The sequence below is a fragment of the Mustela nivalis genome, assembly GCF_964662115.1.
Source record: "Mustela nivalis genome assembly, chromosome: X".
Taxonomy (NCBI): Eukaryota; Metazoa; Chordata; class Mammalia; order Carnivora; family Mustelidae; genus Mustela; species Mustela nivalis.
The window spans coordinates 125,248,478-125,267,582 of NC_139040.1; the positions used below are offsets into that span (position 1 = coordinate 125,248,478).

General features: G+C 40.7%; 1 protein-coding gene across 3 annotated transcripts in view; it reads right to left on the reverse strand.

The window, feature by feature from the left end:
* Window positions 1-19,105, reverse strand: part of FRMPD4 (FERM and PDZ domain containing 4) — an 849,154-nt gene that overhangs the window by 794,170 nt on the left and 35,879 nt on the right. For all 3 annotated transcript variants that reach the window (XM_082717071.1, XM_082717070.1, XM_082717077.1), the window contains exons 2-3: window positions 17,547-17,676; window positions 2,657-2,780 (exon numbers count right to left, since the gene is read on the reverse strand). In XM_082717071.1, the coding sequence (XP_082573197.1) occupies window positions 2,657-2,780; window positions 17,547-17,613 (191 nt within the window). In that variant the 5' untranslated portion in view covers window positions 17,614-17,676. The remainder of the gene's footprint in view (window positions 1-2,656; window positions 2,781-17,546; window positions 17,677-19,105) is intronic.

Sequence of the window (19,105 nt, forward strand, 5' to 3'; positions counted from 1 at the left end):
CGCTCAGCACATTGGTAGGTTATCCACAAATATTCGTTAACCAGAAATCAACTCATCCTATTTTTACTTCTATTTTTAACCTCACTAGTGTTTTCATTATACTTCCTACCAAGCTTTGTGTTTAAAAAACCAAAGAAACTGCAGAGAAGTATTACATTCCTTCCTGCCCGCCTGTACTCACTCCTCCTACCAGGTTCTAAATGAATCATTTTTCCCACTAGAAGACTAGAATCTTCCTACCAGAAGATACAGCAACATAATCTATAACTTCCTCTCAAACTTAAGCTGGACCTGAAGGCCTGCGATCCAGATCGCTTCTGAAAGGCTCTGCTATCACTGCTCCTAGCTTACCTGTGAACAGTAAGAATCATCCTCAGTAGGCAGATAATTGGATGAGCCAGGCACTGGGAAAGGAGATGTTCCTAATAAGAACTAACTCACCCCTCTATCCCCATGAGGTAGGTATGATCCTCATTTTACAGACATGAGGACTAAGACTTACTGAAACTGACAAAGTCCCCCAAAGCCATAGAGCCAGTAAATGAAGCAGGAGGGTGCACACCCAGGTCAGACTAGTTCTGGAAACTACGGTCCTAACCATTCTGTGGGGCTACTCTACTGGGCAAAGAAAAACCAGGTCCTCTTTAATCAACAATAAAAACAACCTCAAGTCCCTTTAATTTTGAAGGTTATAAAACTTCAGGAAAGTGAACCATTCCCAGGGACCTCCCAGTCTAGGGAGCCTGTACTGCCTGGCTGAAGGACAGACTAAGGATTTTGGATCTTATTCCTGTGAAAAGTCAGCAGCACGAGTGAGACTCAGTTCTGAGTGAACGGGACCAGCAGCACTTGCTCCGTGAAGACTGCCCCTGCCCATTGAATCCTGAACCCCATTAAGAGTTCTATGTTCTATACCTGATGGCGTCCTCCACTCTACACATGAGCTGAAGTAATAATAATGGTTTGCTTTTTGTGTTGAGTCATAAAAATAAAATCATATTTTATGTATAAAAAGAAAACTAATAATATACTAACTCAGATCATCTAATGACTAAGCACATCCATGGGTAACACAGAACTTCAGTCTTTAGAAACTTATCTAGCAGTAATTCTAATAAAACAAGACACACGAGACTTGTCACCGGATACATGGAGCTAAAACCATGGCCAATAAACCATCAAACTGGAATTTGGTGGCTTGGCTTTAGTATTTTGATTTACAGTATTTCTTATCTCTTTCATTACCTACTTTCTCCCCAACCTGTAAACAATACGCTTCAATGAGCTTGGAGCTGAGTCTATTTCTTTTCATGTTACTGATCAGGCAAGCAAGAGACACAAATCTCAGGATCCTAGGGCTTAAGCATAGGCCATTCTCCTTAATCCAAATACAGTCAATCATTTCATTTTCAGGTATGAAATCAGGAAGAAAATGTGCACACTAAAAAGAAAAGTTCTCCAATGAAATGATGGCACAAGCAAACAGTTTGGGGACATCATAGTTGCCAGTTCTAAAATGTCACAGTCTTGTGTATTTTAATCCCATAGAATGACAACCTCTGTTTCTAAATTTTCTCTACAATGAACTACATAACAAAAAGAGGTTTCCTTTGCACCCATGCAAACTGTAAAAATGTTTTAAAACAGACAGTGCTAACAAGTGACTACTACTATGGAAAATTACGGCAACTCTAAACACATTTGGCTCAAAGTGTCAAGTGATAAAAGTCAAGGCTAATGAATTTTACCCATTTGGAGAGCTTTTCTTAACCTGTGGCAGTTCTTTTATATGTGGGCCTCTACACAATGTTCTCATTGCAATGCTTAAACACTCAATAATCGTAGAATCTGCTGAAAGAATAGCATTTAAACAAATTCATAGGTGCCAGTGATTATTGAGAAAGCATTAAATAGCAGAATGACTGGAAACTTTCCAATTAGCATTCCAAAGTGTATGCATTACTGACAAACTTCTCACATTTGAAACTTCAACAACCTCAAGAAAGACTTACATATTTATATAAACCATAAGCCACTCATCAAGGATCTGAACTTTCTGTAAAAAGCAGTTTTTTCCAAAGTAGAAAAACTTATTTATCAAGACCACTGAAGATAAAGAAGCAATGAAATACAAACTAATGTGTATAGCCAATAGAGCATTTTCTGTTTCAAAATCAAAACTTTTCATCCTGATAGATACATTTGTCACTGAGAGCTACTACTTTTAAAAGAAAATAAGCACAGCACAATCCAATTTCCCTTGCAAAAAGCGTAGTCCAAAGTTTACTGTGAATGATAACCTATTATAATACCATATATAAAGATGAGCAGCTAAAATCAGTTTCTCTCTTCCCAAAAGCGCCTCTAGTCAGTGAGTCTTAAGGAAATAAACAGCCAAAGCAGTGTATGGTTGTCACACTTTTCTTTGACAAGATATTCCTGCTTCACCTCCAATATTCTTTTTAAAAATTAGAATTATTGAGACAAAACTCATAAGGATCCCATCGGTTTTCTATCAAAGGCATCGTTTTTGTATAATTCTGAGACATGGTCTTCAACCCATGTCCAATTAAATTCATCTTACCAAAAAACATAAGCTAATCTCAGAAAACAATGATAAGACCCCAGATATTTGTACTTGAGGACTAGTACTCACTGGCAGGTATGTTCTCCTTCATCCTCTACTGCCTGGCCGAAGCCCCAGGGAGTGGAAAAAGTCTGCCAAGTCTCTCCTTCAAGATCCTCGTCCATGGTAGGAAGGCAAAACAGCCCACCTTTTCCTAAGGATGGAAAGAAAGAACTTCGCTCTTTATTCTTTTAAAAGAAGAATGATTGTATCCTCGCAAACAACTAACTGCTAGGCAAGAAGAGTGAGAGAGGAAGGACAGGAGGAATCAATGCCGAGAGGCCAATCATATTTCATCACTCAGCTACTTGGAAACCAGATACGCTCAGACAATCACATGCTCGGAGAGATTTAAGGATGCGAAAGAGGAGCAGCTCTGTCTTTTGTAAATTATTCACGGGGACTTTTTTTTTTCTGACCATGAGCAAAGTTGCACAGGTTACCCATTTAAGAAAAAAGCAATCAGGTTTGGAATAGAGCATATAAACCGACCAGTCCAGAAACGAGATTTCTTCTGATTGAAGTTCTGCCCCTGACCACTATGAAACAAGACAACCCAGTGCCGTTAGAATCAAAGTGGTAGTACACTGGGAATGAACTTGCACCTTCTGAAGGTCTGAAGAGGTCACAACTGCAGTTTCAGCGTTTGCCTCTGACGAAAATGAATATTCGCTTCTCGTCTTCTGAGAACTCACTATGGGGTGTTTTGCGCCATGAGCTGGAATGAAGCCACCCGCACGCAACTCACACAGCTCTCTCAGATTTCAAAGTGCTGCCTGACTTCTCTCATGGCTTTCTCGTGTTTCGTCCAAATTTGATACGGTAGCATGTCTACCTTAAAGCTATTCAAAAGTTGCCAATTTTTAGGCTAGATCCTACCCAGTAATTTAAACCCAGTGGAAAAACGCCAGTCTGGGAAGCTTTGAGAAAGCATGGGTTTCTCGTGGCAAAGATGGGGGATGTCGGGGGCACATTGGAATTTGGAATGCTTCTTTTTCTCTAGACCGGGATTTCTCAGCCTCTGCATTATTGACATTTTGGGCCGGGTATTTCTTTGTTGTGGGGGTGCCCTCTACATCAGAAGGTGCTGAACAGCATCCCTGGCCTTGAACTACCAGATGCCAGCAGCATCTCCCCAGCTGTGACAATCAAAAATGTCTCCAGACCTTGCCAAATATCCCCTAGGAAGTACAATCACGCCCAACTGAACCCACTGTGCTAGACTCATTTCTTTGGTGAAGTTGTTCCAAAGAGGAAGAACGGGATTTACATTTGAGATAGGCTCCTGCCAAAGACAGGTGGTAGGAAAAGTCAAGGCTGTGGGTGAACCAGACAACTGACATGCAGGTGGCCAATTCGATTTGTCAGAATGGAGACATATCGGGGGTGGGGAGTACCAACTCTCCATGGATATCTGCTAAACTGCTCACTACCTGTGATGATGAATTCTGTGTCACCTTGACTGGGCTATGGGGTGCCCAGATTTTTGGTTAGACGTTATCTGAGGTGTACCTGTGATGGTGCTTCCAAATGGATTAACATTTGAATCCATAAACTCAATAAAGCAGACTGCCTTCCCCAAGGTGGGTGAGCCTCCTCCAGTCCACTGGAGGTCTGAATAGAACAAAAGGGGGAGTAAGGGGGAAATTGCTCTCTCTGCCTAGTCTTGAGCTGGCCCATGGGTCTTCTCAGTCACTCCGACTAGAACTTACACCCGTGCCCCCCCCCCCCGTCTCCAGCTTACAGATGGCGAATCATGGGACTTCTCAGCCTCCAGAATCACACGAGCCAATTCCTTAGAATATACCTCTAGGATCCCTTGTCCCAATATGTGCGTGTGTGTGCGTGTGTGTATTCTATTGGTTCTGTTTCCTGGAGAGTCCTAACTAATACACTACTATAGTTTGTAAGTCTCCCAAACCTGCCGTTTAAAATATGCTAATTTCTCCTTAGTTACACATCCTTCATTTTACCTTGGTTTCTGTCATCCCGTTGCAAGTAAGGTTTGCTCTGGCAAACTATTCTGAGCTGATCTTTGACAGCAAAACAAATCAAGGCAGAGATAATGAGGACATAGATTCCCTGCTTATTCGTGTAACCTTAACTAACCCCAGTTGAGATTTTTCCTTATGAGCCTCAGATTAGTGCAAAAAAAAAAAAAAAGAAGAAGAAGAAGAAGAAGTCTTTTCAGTTAAATACAATAACAGCAGTCTATTTAAATTCAACACTGGGAAAATGAGGCAGATGGTTTCAAAAGCAAAAGCACAGTTCGAGTCCACAGGTGATGGTGGACATCTTGTCATTAAGAAGGATGGCCCGCCTAAGGGTGCAATCTTGCAGACAGGACATTGTCTTGGGAGAAGGAATAGCCTTCGGGGCCTCAGAATTTGCTTTCTGAGTAGGAGTGGGTGTGACCCAAAGGAAGGCAAGTTCCTCACATGGTAAACTGTGTCAGTACAGCCACCTGTCCACTCCAGGGCTTATTCTAGAAATTAGTGTGGAGGGGTCAGTCTCTGACGTGCTGAGGTTTGTGCTTTCAGGCTCCTCTGAGAAAAGGGTATGGAATAGGCAGAGGAAGAAAGATGCCTGCTCCATGTGCTTTGGGATAGGAAAGAGAAACGGAGTATTGAATAGAGCACATTGGTGTCCTGAAATGTGTAAGCCATGTCTTCCTCTATGAACTGGACTGGAGGAGGAGGAAGCTGTCTGCCTTGGGAAATGTCCAGGATGCTCAGTGTGGCCTGGATGGGGGGAAGGACCCTCCAGGTAAGTGCTGGGTCCTCGAAGAAACAGCTTCAAGAAATAAATCTATTTCCAGCCTGTTCCCATGTTTATTCCTTGACTGTGTGCTAGGGGTTTTTTCTTAACTTGGCAACGCTCATTTTTTAATAATGTCAAGAGCTACCGAGTGAACTGCTGCAGTTCTGCATCATTGCTGGATAGCAAGGGCTTATTAAACACCTACCAAATGGTCCGCACAGTGGCAAATATGAAAGACTTAGATCACGTTTTGCTACCCTCAAAAAGCCTATATTCTAGGATTCTATGGAGAGATGGTAAATATCCAAGAGCAGCACATTTGAAACGTTTCATGTCATGTTCTCATTTGTTTTTACATCAAACTGGGTTGTTTTGCCTACTCCAAAATACTAAGGTACACTTTGAGTGATTTTATTTATTATTTTTTAAGATTTTATTTATGTATTTGACACAGAGAGAGAGAGAGAGAGAGCACAAGGAGGGAGAGGGGCAGAGGCAGAGGGAGAAGCAGGTCCCCTGCTAAGCAGGGAGCCTGATGCGGGGCTCGATCCCAGGACCCTGAGTTCATGTCCTGAGCCAAAGGCAGATGCTTAACCAACTGAACCACCCAGGTATCCCTCTGAGTGATTTTAAATTACCTATGAACATAATCATCTTTTTTGACTAGTCAACAGGAAAATAAGACTATTATTTTATAGCTGAGAAGATAATTTTATAACACTTTAAGGAAGGCTTTGAGAATTGTTCCAAATTGTTCAGATCAAGTCCTTAATTCTAGGTCTGACATTCAAGGTCTGACATTTCAGTGCCATGATTTTCCATCTCCAAACATTTGTTTTTTCTCTGTCCTCCCATTAGAACGTCAACTGCCTTCCTCCTGACCAAAATCAATCTTCCCTCAAACACCTGATTCACAGCTGACCTCCTATGATGCCTTCCGCTTTCTCCAAGAGAATTAATCTCACCACCTCAGTACTCGGGAAGGACACAGTATCTCTATAAAGCAGCTATCACATTCTGCCATACATTACAGGTACTTGGGTATAATTTTGCTAGGCTCACTTACTGTTCTAGTAGGCTTCTTGTAGATGCTTAAGCATTTTCTACGTAGATGATCATGTGATCTACAAATGAAATCCGTTCTGCTTCTTCCTCTTCCTGTCCTTCTCGCCCCACTTCTCCCCCTTGCCTTAATTTACTGGTTAGAACCCCCAGTACAATGCTAAATAGAAGTGGTGAGCAGGGAGATCTTTGCCCTGGTCCTGATCTTATGGGGAAATCATTATTAAATAGTGGCAAGAGCTGATAAACTGAACTTTATCAAAATTTTTGAAGTGTGGTATTCAACAGGGTAGGTGCAGAGAAAATATTTTTTGTGTTTCTGCAGAGGTGGGGATTTCTGAATAAATTTTGCTGAAAACTTGGGATTCAGAGCCAAGAGCAAGCCTTGGGAAAGTCACGTAGAACAGGATAGATACTGAGAGAACTCCAGCGAGATTCTCCTAACTCTGGAGGTATGTGTTAACATTTCAAGGAAAAAAAGGCTCAGGGCCTTGGAAAACCAGTCATTCAGGCTTAGCTAGTCATTAAAAAGATACATTCTAAAAGGTTAGAGTGAGGGGCGCCTGGGTGGCTCAGTGGGTTAAAGCCTCTGTCTTGGGCTCAGGTCATGATCTCAGGGTCCTAGGATCAAGCCCCATGTCTGGCTCTCTGCTCAGCAGGGAGCCTGCTTCCCCCCCCCCCTCTCTGCCTACCTCTGCCTATTTGTGATCTCTGTCAAATTAAAAGGAAAAAAAAAAAAGGTTAGAGTGAGAACCCAAGATCCTTTCACCCCATCCCCAAGAAGCAAAAGTTTTAATCCCTCTTTTTAAGAGAACAGGGGAAGACAATTGCCTGTTTCTCTTATGCATGAGCAGGGAACATGCATTCTTCTCCATTCCTCACCTATGGACCATCTGGTCCCTCAAAGAAGAGATTTTTTTTCTATGTGACTTTCTTTGTGAGGCCCCAGGCTGTAAGATTGGGGGCAAATGAGCCAATGCAATGATTATTAGTTTTTTAATTTTTTTAAATGTTTTTATAAACATATAATGTATTATTAGCCCCAGGGGTACAGGTCTATGAATCACCAGGTTTACACACCTCACAGCATTCACCATAGCACATACCCTCCCCAATGTCTACAACCCTACCCCCCTCTCCCGACCCACTGCAATGATTACTATGTAAATAACACTACTGATAGTCTGTCTCTGAGTCAGAAACCTCATGGACACAATCATGATAAAATTAATGAGATGAGTATTAAAAACCTAACAAAAAGACTCTATGCTTTGCTCTCTGTCTCTCCTGATGCAGGAGGCTGTAAAAAATAGGTCTTAATTTTCTGAAAATTGGTAAATGCTATTAGGTCAAAAGCAACTTCTGTGCTCAGTTACCTGTCGGGTTTCTCCTTCATTTTTCCCCCCCTGTGATTAAATATACATAACATTAAATTTGCACCATTTTTAAATGTACAGTTCAGTGACATTAAGTACACTCACATGCCATGTAACCATCACCTCTATCCATTTCTGGAATTTTTCATCATCCCCAAAAGAAACTCTATACCCCTGAGGTAGTAATTCCCCATAACCCCTTCCCACAGTCCCTGGTAAAATCTGTTCTACTTTCTGTCTCCATGAATCTGCCTACTCTAGATACCTCATGTCAGTGAAACCACACAGTATTTGTTCTTTAGTATTTGGCTTATTTTACTTAACATAATGGTTTCAAAGTTTATCTGTGTTGTTACATGTATGAGAATTTCACCTCTATTTATAGATGAGTTAATATTCCATGGTAATGGATAGACCACATTTTTATCCATTCATCTGCTGATGGACACTTGGGTTGTTTCCACCTTTTGCCTAGAGCGGCAAATGTTGCTATGAATATTGGTGTGCAAGTATGTTTGAGTTCCTGCTTTCGATTCTCTTGAATATACACCTAAGAGTGAAATTGCTGGATCATATGGTATTTCTATGTTTAACTTTTTGAGAAACTGCCAAACTGTTTTCCACAGCAGCTACACCATTTTTCATGCCCACTGCAACGCACAAGGGTTTCGATTCGCCACATCCTCGCCAACGCGTGTTATTTTACATCTTTCTTCACTTTTGTGCTTTTCTCAGCTCTTCGGTAATTTTAAGCTTTATAAAAAATATTTTATCCAGGGAATTGGTCTGAATGACTGACCCTGCCACTCTCAGACAGGAGGAGACCTCATTTTACTTCTTTTACATACTTCTATGACAGTACCATGCAGATTTGGTAATAAACCTCAAAGTAACATCATTGGCTCTATTAAATAACAAAAATTCAACAGAGTAAAACCTAAAGATTTAATTGGCTATACTGAATGATTCATGAATTGGGCTGCATCCCATCCAGCAAGTATAAAGGAACCCAAGTTGCTGTGCAAAATGGAAGGCTTTTATAGACAGAAGGGAGCAGAGATAAAGAAAGAGCAGATTACATCATCTCCCTTTGGGGGATAGAAGAGAGTCTATGTGGCAGATTACCTCACTGGTGCTAACCAGAAAATTCCAGACTGACCCATTAAGACTACATTTCCAGGGAAGTCTGAAACTGCGATTAGGTTAGGGATTAAGCCCTGGTTTGGTGAGGTGGGCCGGGTATAAGTGACTCCAATTGGGGTCTATGGTTTTCTTTTTAACAGCTCTATAGCATCAGAGAAAACTTATACTACTGACAGAAAAGTTAGAACAAATACATCTTTAATTTTACATTAAGATGTATATTATTTTGAATTCCTAGGTGCATTTTTGGTATTTCTCCATATACAGATTTCTGCCCTTCTCATGTGGTTGACATACTGTTAACGCAGAATGAACTCTAAAGATATATCAGCCATAGAATGAATGATTCAAAGTTGAAACCACCCTTTGGAGACTGGCCTGATTAGAGTTTCATAAAAAATGTTTTTGTCTAGTAACAATAAAAGGTGACTTTAATGAAAATTGAGGACATGTTAACACTACTCTTCTGTTATCTATATGCATTCATTTATTTTTGTATTTCCTTTTATTTTCTCTATAAAAGAGTTAGGAAATTTCACATAGCTTGCTGAGGATAAAAACCAATCTTTTTCAACTTTGAACTTATAGTTAGAAATAATAAACATAGGATGAGATTCTACTTTCCCTGCAGGAAGAAAAGAAAATGTCATTAAAAATATAAATTGATTACAATCTTCTGAAATTGAATGGGGAATGTTCATCCTAAACTCCCTCTGTCAATCTAAATGCTCCAGTAATATTGTTCGAGGTTCAGATAAGTTGGCTATTAGCTAAATTAGCTTTGAACATACAAGTGGCACTCAAAAACTTGGCTAGCCATGAAAGATTTAAGTTGAATGGTCCCTGCAATGAGAAATGAGGAAAGGGTTAGAAAAGCTCATTACTTAGAATTCACACAGCAATTCATATTTTCTATGCTTCTATAATCAGATGCAAGTAATTGCTCTAAAAGGCCCCGTGCAGTTTTTAGTGGGCAGCATTTTCCATAAAGCTCACAAAAGAGAATTCCCTATTTCTACCAATCTTCCTTCCCTACCCAGTTATTCAGTGTTCACTGAGTACCCAGAGTGAGCCAGGTACTGCACAAAGCAGCGGGGCTAGAGAAATGAATTAATGTCTGGGCAAGTTCACTGACTTTGGCATCTCCTTCCCCACAATGTTTGAGATGGCTGGTTGCAGTTTTGTTGTACCCGGATTTTGCCTTCTTGCTCAAGTTCTTTGATCGTTCCTCATCCACCACTTTACACCCATCTCCTATTTGGTACAGGACATGTCCTTATCTCTAAAGCATTGCTATTCACTCCCTCTACATTCTACATCTGCTAAGCCAATCCCAATCACCCTCTTTTCCTCAGCTCTGGAACGGGTCTAGCTGCCCAATGAGAGTTGGGATTCAGGATGACAGGTAAAATACAGGACCCCCACCATATCTGAATTTCAAATAAATAATGACTTTTTTAGTGTAAGTATATCCCATGTAATATTTGAGATAGAATAAACTTATACTAAACAATTATTTGATATTATCTGAAGCTCAGATACAACTAGGAGTCCTAAATTTTTATTTGCTAAATCTGCTAAGCCTAGTCGGGGTAAACAAGATATATTCCTCAAGGAACGGACCACTGTGATTTAATGCATATGCTACTAGATGAATTGCAGTAGGACTTGCTTGGGGCTAGTCTTAGGTTGCGCTCCCCCAGAAGCAGACCCTCAGAGAAGGATGTGAGTGCAAGTGGCTAATTTGGGAGGTGACATAAGAGAGGGAAGAGAAGGAAGTCAATGTGGTGTGCACTAACCAACAAGTTACTGCTGTGGGTAAGTGAGAACCCACTTCAGAACTGTCTCCCCCAAGGAAAAAGAACGCTGCAATGTCTTTCTTCAGCTCACATTTGGCCTCAGTGGAGGACCACTGCTGGGGATCTGAATTCCCCTGCATTTCCACCCAAGCATGTCTCAGCAGCCAGATGAAAGCCTCTGGCAGAGTGATAGTGAAAGCCTGCAGAAACAGGGAGTGCCAAGGGGATATGAACAGGCACTGCCGTGACAGCATCTGCTACAGTGATATCTCTGGATCATGAGCCCTGCATAAACTGAGTTAATTTGGGAATCAAGTTTAAGTCCAAAAATCATGGGAAGTAAGAACTGGGAAAGACCTCAAAGATAATCTAGTCCAACTCCCTTGTTATGGCTCAGGGAGTTAGTTACCCAAAGGCAAAGAGTTACCTATCGACAGGTCTAAGATGCTATTTCTATTATTATTAGGTCATCAGACACTGACGGATGATGTGCAAAGAATATTCACATTTCATGGACACCCGTACTCTACACCCAAGTGAGAAGGAGCTCTTTTAGTTTGGTTGCGGGGGGGCGGGGGAGGTGTTGGGTGAGCACCAGAGTTATCTGGTAATTATGTAGACCCAGAAGGGATGCTCTTGCTGTGAGCTGAAAATCCAGCCTCCTGCTTGGGTCTGGGAGACAGAGTAGGACATAAACTAGGAAATCATACCTCTTGCATGCAGAGGTTGCCCTGCATGAGTACTATGTCATTGACCTTTCTCTGCTCCCCAACTTCAGGTCAGTGAGGTGCCTGGTGTTCCCCAGTTCACACAGCAAGATCCCATCTTTAAAAACTCACCTGGAGGAGGCCGGAGCAGGCTGGACTCACCTCCCTACTCTATCCACTCCAATATTCCCCCAGAAGGGTCCACACAAACCTTAGGGTTGAACAGAATCCTTGTTCTGATTCCCTCTCAACGTTTTGTGTGAAAATCGAGTGGGATCATGGTGTGAAATCTCTAAATTTCTATAGATTAGCATTCTGTAAAAGATAACATAACACTGAGATATTCCAGCTCCTGGTGTAGAACTGCCACATAGTAGATGCTCAACAAATGTTTAATGAATAAGGGATAGAGTCCCTGAATTGTAATTCATTGCTTGTCCTCACATAAAAATTCAATGTATTCCATTTCTTTCTGTTCAGTTTGTTAGAGACTCCTGACTCCATGATTTGCTCATCTTCCGTGATCTCTGATATAGGGTATGGCAATGGAAATAGGAGTAGCTAAGGACAAAGATGGCAAGAAGAAATATCCAGTGCAAATTCTGTGACCTGAACCAAGTATCTGCAGATCTAATGATCTTTGAAAGGTATCCATGAGGCTTTTATTTGCTTAAGCATTCGTAAACCCAAAACAAGAAAATCAATTGAGATAAAGTAATTGGTTCTAACTTAATAGACAATTTTTTCTTCCCAAACCAGAATTTTTCTTCTGGAAGATGTAAGCAACTAATAATTTTCTTATCTGGCCCATAAACAACTTCATAGTAAGTCAAAGAAATTCAGCTGAGATTTTAATTTTATATTTAACATGATTTTTCACTTCTTAATTCAATATACTAGACCCACACCTAAAGCATTATAGATAATAAGCAAACCCACCTTTCAAAGTTTCTTTACAAACTCTTGACTTTCACTTTAGCAAAGCCTTTGGTAAAAGCAGTGGGAAGGAACTAAGCAGCACAGTAAGTCTGCTGATCCAAGCACTTAAACACCAAACCAGAGAAATTAACTCAACCTGGAATGCTCCACACGTCTTTAAGACACATGTGGTAAAATATTTATGCTCATTTAATGAACACATAGCTTCTTGAAATCTTCTTTTCTAAGAAGACACTGAGGGTAACCTTAAATCCATATCACTTTGAGTTCCCAAACATAGTCTCCTGGATTCCAGGAAATACAGATGTGAGATCTGAGAAGGACTTCAGACACCACTGAGTCCATTTAACTCATTTTACGAATGACAAAATCAATGCCCTGGAAAGTTAAGTGACATTCTCCAGCCCAGGGATCAGCAAAAATTTCCTGTAAATATCCAAGTAGTAAATATTTTAGGCTTTGTGGGCTATATGGTCTCTGTCACACCCACTCAACTCTGCTGCTGGCATGTGAAAGGCAATACTTCAACAAACAAGCATGTCCGTGTTTCAATGAAACTTTGTTTATAAAAGCTGGTGGAGGCCTGGACTGTCAGACCCTGATCCACGGTGCACAATTAAATAATGTCAGAGCCAGCCCAGACCCAAATCCCAAGACTGACTATGTTTATTTATTTATTCATCTAACTAATGCCTATTAAGAGTCTACCGAGTACCACACATAAGGCAGGGTGGTGGTGCATTTAGGTACAGTCGATTAACTCCAAATTCAGAGTGTAATACTTTGTCTACAGGGATAAAATTTAGCAGTCTCTACTAACCGTGTCTCAAGAAAACATCTCCAATTGAAGATCAAATTTCTGATCATGGAAATTGTCCATGGACATAAAACTTTGATGTCCTTTAGAGCTAACAACATAATTCATCGGGAGTTGTAAGTCTCTGTTCTCAAATGCGTAAGTGGAATTATCATTTTATTACCAAAAAATAAACCATCAGGACTTCCAGGACCAGCATCCCTACCCAACCTCTGTCCATGAGCATTTCTTCCAGGGAGTTCTCACAGCATTTGGCTTATCCTACAACCACCCACCCTTCAATATACAGTGTCTCTGCCAACTGATACCATGGGAAGGAACTGGTTTCAGAGAAAAATGAGAAAACTAGATCCAAAGGCACTGGCTCAAGTGAGGCAGAGGGACAGGAGAAATGTTCAATCATTTGTTGAATCTCTCCAGAAATATTTACCAGCCCCCCCCAAAAACATCCTGGGAATATTGGGGTATACTGTGGAGACAATATCTCATTCTAGAGGCTCATCTAGAAGGCTTAGATTTAGACTGTGGGGGTAGGATTAAACAGATAGTGATAACTTTTATGAAAACAAATAAGTAGAAGAGGATAATGGAATCAAGAGTAACTGAGGGTTAGGGCTGTGGAAAGAGGAGGGGGCTATATGAAATACAATAATCAGGAAGGTCCTCTTCAGGAAGGTATCTTTTGAGCCAAATGAAGCATGATGGCAAAATCTAGACTCAAAGGGATCATGTGGGATAGTGAGAAGCACCGATTCAAATGGCCTGAGCAGGAACTTGTTTGGGATGTTCAATGTGGTCAGGCTAGAGCAGGTACAGTGGTGTGACAGGAGGTCAAAACAGAAGGCAGGGGTGGCTGCAACTAGAGAATGTGTCTACAGAGCAGGACCCACACCCCCCAGGCATGACCCAAAACAATCCACCCGGCTGCAAGATAACAGTATCAGCACTTTAATTTAAACGTGTTTTTTGTCTAAAATAGTAAGAAAGAAATTAAGCTTTGCTAACAAGTCATATAAAGATCGTCAGTGGTACTCTCTATCAGTTGGGATATCTGATGGTAATGAGCCGAGTATGTTACTGGAAATCTCCTGAGGGAAAAGAGTTACCAAAGGGTTTGTCAGGCACCTGGAATACTTTTGTTCTGTTGCAGCTGATACTGGCTAAGTGAATTTGCAGACTATATTCTCCACTTGGAACTAAAAGAACACTCACGCAACTCATGAATGGCTTAAAAAGCTCTGTGTAAAGGAATCAAGGTGTGACACTCATTGAAATAATGCAAGCACAAGAGAAAAGCAAGAAAATAGAGTTTACGTTTCTCCTTCTTCTATTATAACCTCTTGAACAATGACAAGTCCTGGACAAAAACAATAATGATGCAATTCAGTACTTTCAAAAGCATCTGACTACCACATTTCACATCATAATTTTGTATTTAGGTATTTATATATAGATGTGTAAGTATATACAGATACAGAGATATATACAGATACACCCAAAAGAAGAGTTTCTTAAAACAATACTTATTTGTATTGTATCTAACATTTTGTCTTTTATTCTATTAAAAAGTAGTATTAGCTATTATTAATAGCATAATCCACCAATAGGTTGTGCTATTAATATTATAATCTACCAATAGGTTATGATATGCAGTCCTTGAAAAATACTGATACAATCAGATCCAAGGAGAAATCAGCCACACAACATTGAAATTAAGAAGGCTCCCTACGGTACTGTTAGCCATCAATCTCAGCACAAAAGTATATTTCTATTTTAGAAACTGGCTAATGGTAGCACAAAGTCATCAAAATTTGCAAAATATTTTAAAACTAAACATCCAGGGGCGCCTGGGTGGCTCAGTGGGTTAAGCCTCTGCCTTCAGCTCAGGTCATGATCTCAGCGTCCTGGGATCAAGCCCCTCATCAGGCTCTCTGCTGGCAAGGAGCCTGCTTCCCCTTCTCTCTCTGCCTACCCCTCTGCCTAGTTGTGATAAATAAATAAATAAATAAAATAAAATAAAAATAAACATCCAGACTATAAAAACAAACCATTACCATATTTTTCAATAATATTATGAACCTCATGGTTTTATGAGGAACCAGCCCAAGTGTCCCTTGACTGATCAATGGATAAAGAATATGTTGGGTGTGTGTGCGTGTGTGTGTATAATGGAATATTATTCAGTCATAATAAAAGAATGAAATCTTGCCATTTACAATGATATGAATAGTACTAGAGAGTATTATGCTAAGTGAAATAAGTCAATCAGAGAAAGACAAATACCATATAACATCACTCATATGTAGAATTAAAGAAACAAAACAAAATGAGCGAAGACATAAGAGGTAGGGGGAGAGCAAGAGAGGGAGGGGGAGAGAGAGAGAGAGAGAGAGAAACCAAGAAACAGACTCTTAACTACAGAGAACAAACTGATGGCTATCAGAGTAGAGGGGGTGGGGGAATGGGTAAAACAGGTGATGGTGATTAAGAAGTGCACTCGTCATGATGAGCACCTGGTGATGTATGTAAGAGCTGGATCACTATATTTTATACTTGAAGCTAATATAATGTTGTATGTTAAGTATACTGGAATTAAAACTTTTACAGAAACCATGAGACATATTCAGTCCATTACTTTGCAAAATCTTACTAAACCTGATGTATGTTAAAAGTCTCAGGTCTCATTGAGAGGCACCTCGGTGGCTCAGTCAGTTCAGCATCCGACCCTCGGTTTTGGCTCAGGTCGTGAGCTCTGTGCTCAGTGGGGAGTCTGCCTGAAGATTCTCTCTCTGCCTCTGCCCCCACCCCCTGCTCATCAACTCTCTCTCTGTCTCTCAAATAAATAAAGAAATCCTTAAAAAAATAAATAAAACTCTCATTGACGATCTCTTAATATATTAATTTAGTAGTACACTTATCCTCCCTTATCCAAGGGAAATGCATTGCAAGACCCCCAGTGGATGCCTAAAACTACAGGTAGTAACGAACCATATCTACGCTATGTTCTGTCCTAAACATACATACCTACTATAGAGTTTATAAATTAGGCACAGTATGAGATAAACAATAATAACTAATAATAAAATAGAACAATTATAACAATATACTATAATAAAGGCTATGTGAATGTGGTCTATCTCCTCAAAATATCGTATTGTGGTGTCCTCACCGTTCTTGTGATGATGAGATGACACAATGCTTGCGTGTTGAGATGATGTAAGACTGGTGATGTGCACTGTGATGGAGCACTGAGCTCCTACTGATCTTCTGATGAAACGTCAGAAGGATCAGCAGTTGACCAAGGGTAACTGAAACCGTGAAAAGCAAAACCACAGGTATGAGGGGACTGCTGTGTATAATCTAGAAATACACACACAGTATTCATGGCCGATCTCAGCATTTTTTGCTGAGATGATGTGTGAACAAGCACGTTTGGAGATCATCACTACAGCTCACAGAATTTGTCTATCCTGGGCCTTCAGCAGCTGTCTGTGGATTTCCAAGACCCCAGAACTGAGAACTGTGCTTTTACACCGTATTTCCCCTGCTATTGCTTAAACTCAATGTTTGCAGTCCTTTATTACCTGAACTACTTACCTGGAAACTACTACTCGGTGAAGTCCTTCTCCCAAAAGCAATTAGCTGATGGACATAAGATATCATAAGACCAGGCCACATAGTAGTTCTTCCTATGGCAAAGCCTTGTACAGATCAGAGCATTTTGATTTGGCTTACTCTACAATCTGGATATCCTTGCAGGAGAATCAAATGTGTGAAAGGAGCTGGTGTAGTCCCATCAGCACTCATTTTACCACTTACATAATCTGCCTTGGTTAAGAGAATTACCTCTAGCGATAACAAAGTTGGAATAGTCATATTAGATACCTGAACGTCAGCCAATGTCTTAGTCTCTCTATGCCTCCATTTCCATACTCATAAAGCGCTGAAAATACTTACCTAATGAATCTTATGATAAGGATTCAGTGGAAAACCTACGGAGTGCACCTTAGGACAATGTCCAGCACAGAATGTGGACTCCCTAGGCTGTGGCTATCACTGTTGGCTATTGTTGGAGTTGTCCTTCCTGTAGAGACTGAGTTCTGTGTAGCCCATCTTCATAGGTCCTACACAGCTCACAGAGATGTGCTTTTAAAAAAAATCAAGCCACCTATTTCCACATTCACAAATAAGAAAACAATACCATTCTAATTGTATTTGCAAGAAAACTAAACCAATCTTTGAACCAGATCTGCATTGCTATCTTGGCCACTCTGTTTTCACAGCCACTAGATCAATTTTTGAAATGATGATGCTCACCTGTGTTTTTCAGAAATGAAGATGAAATGGAAGGGCGGGGTTTGGAATCTTGCATTTTATATTCCATTCTCTGGGTAAAGTTGGGTGATTAAGCCACTTATTTTTTTCTCTTGGTCTCTTTTCCATCCACCTAGAAGATAAATGATATCTGGTTTTGACTACCTTCTTTGTACAAAATGTGTTATACATTTTTAAAGAACAGTATAATCCACTCAGCTTTACTCACTGCGAGAATTCGTCTCCTGAAAACGTCACAAATAGCTGTTCTTCCAACTTTTCTATCTCTACCACCTTCAATTTAAACTACTTGTTAAGGGGCGCCTGGGTGGCTCAGTGGGTTAAGCCTCTACCTTTGGCTCAGGTCATGATCCCAGGGGCCTGGGATTGAGTCCCGCATAGGGCTCTCTGCTCAGCAGGGAGCCTGCTTCTCCTCATCTCTCTCTCTGTCTGTCTCTCTGCCTATTTGTGATCTCTCTCTCTGTCAAATAAATAAATAAAATCTTTAAAAAAAAATAAACTACTCGTTAACAATGAATTATAAAGCCTCGTTCACATTTTTCTGCATAGGAACAAACATTTACTAGAGAAAAATCCATTTTACTGCCCAGGGAAACACTCACATTTTACTATAAACAGAAATTAAGAATGCCAACAAAATCAAAGCATGGGATGGTCAATGGAAAATATCCATTCAATTCTTCAATTCTGGAATGTATCTTTGTTTTTAGGGAATCAGCAGATGACTCGAAGTCTTCAGGGATAAATGAGGCATCAACTCTCTAGAATATTCCCAGAGTAACAAAAGAATGACAGGATGGTTTTGCATATAAAGACAATAGGCCTGGTTGATTTTGCATTTGTTAAATAACCCCTGGGTCACTCAGGATGAAGTACATGCTTTCCCTAAAGGATACCAAAAGCTCCTAATTGCTCAGTTATGCATGCAAATCAAAACCACTGGCCACTTTCCCCTTCCCTTCTAAGAACCCTGTTCACAGTCTTGCTGATTCCTGTGGGCTCTCACATCCCCTAGCTGGCTTCCTCTGTCCTCCCCCTTTGCTGTGTCGGACCACCCAATCCCGTGCCCTTCAAGGGCCTTCAGTCCTCAACCAGGCTCCTCTCTTCTTCCTCCCTCATTCCTTCACTTTTGTTAACTTTCTGAGCAGTCTTTGTTTATTTATGGCACATATTCCTAGTAGAAGCTATTTTCACAGACTCATGCGATGTGTGCCACTTGCCAAGGCCGCAGGATGTGTGGGAATCCAGTCCCCCCTACCCCCCCGCCTCTGCCTGGCAGCCTATTGTCTCCTCCGGTTAGCACCTGCAGCAAAGTCACAGCCCAAAGTTGTGACAGTACCAGGAGATCCAAGGCAACCAAGGGCAAGGTCCTAAACATAGAATTATTTCAATGCAAGACCAAGCAGAACCCAAAGCTGAGTAACAGGCGAACAGGGAGCATGTCTTTATTAATGCTAAACTGACTCAAAATAATTTCTGGCTGTCATAAGAGTTCTCTCACAAATTACACAAAGAAGGGGCACTCTAAATTAAGACGTTGT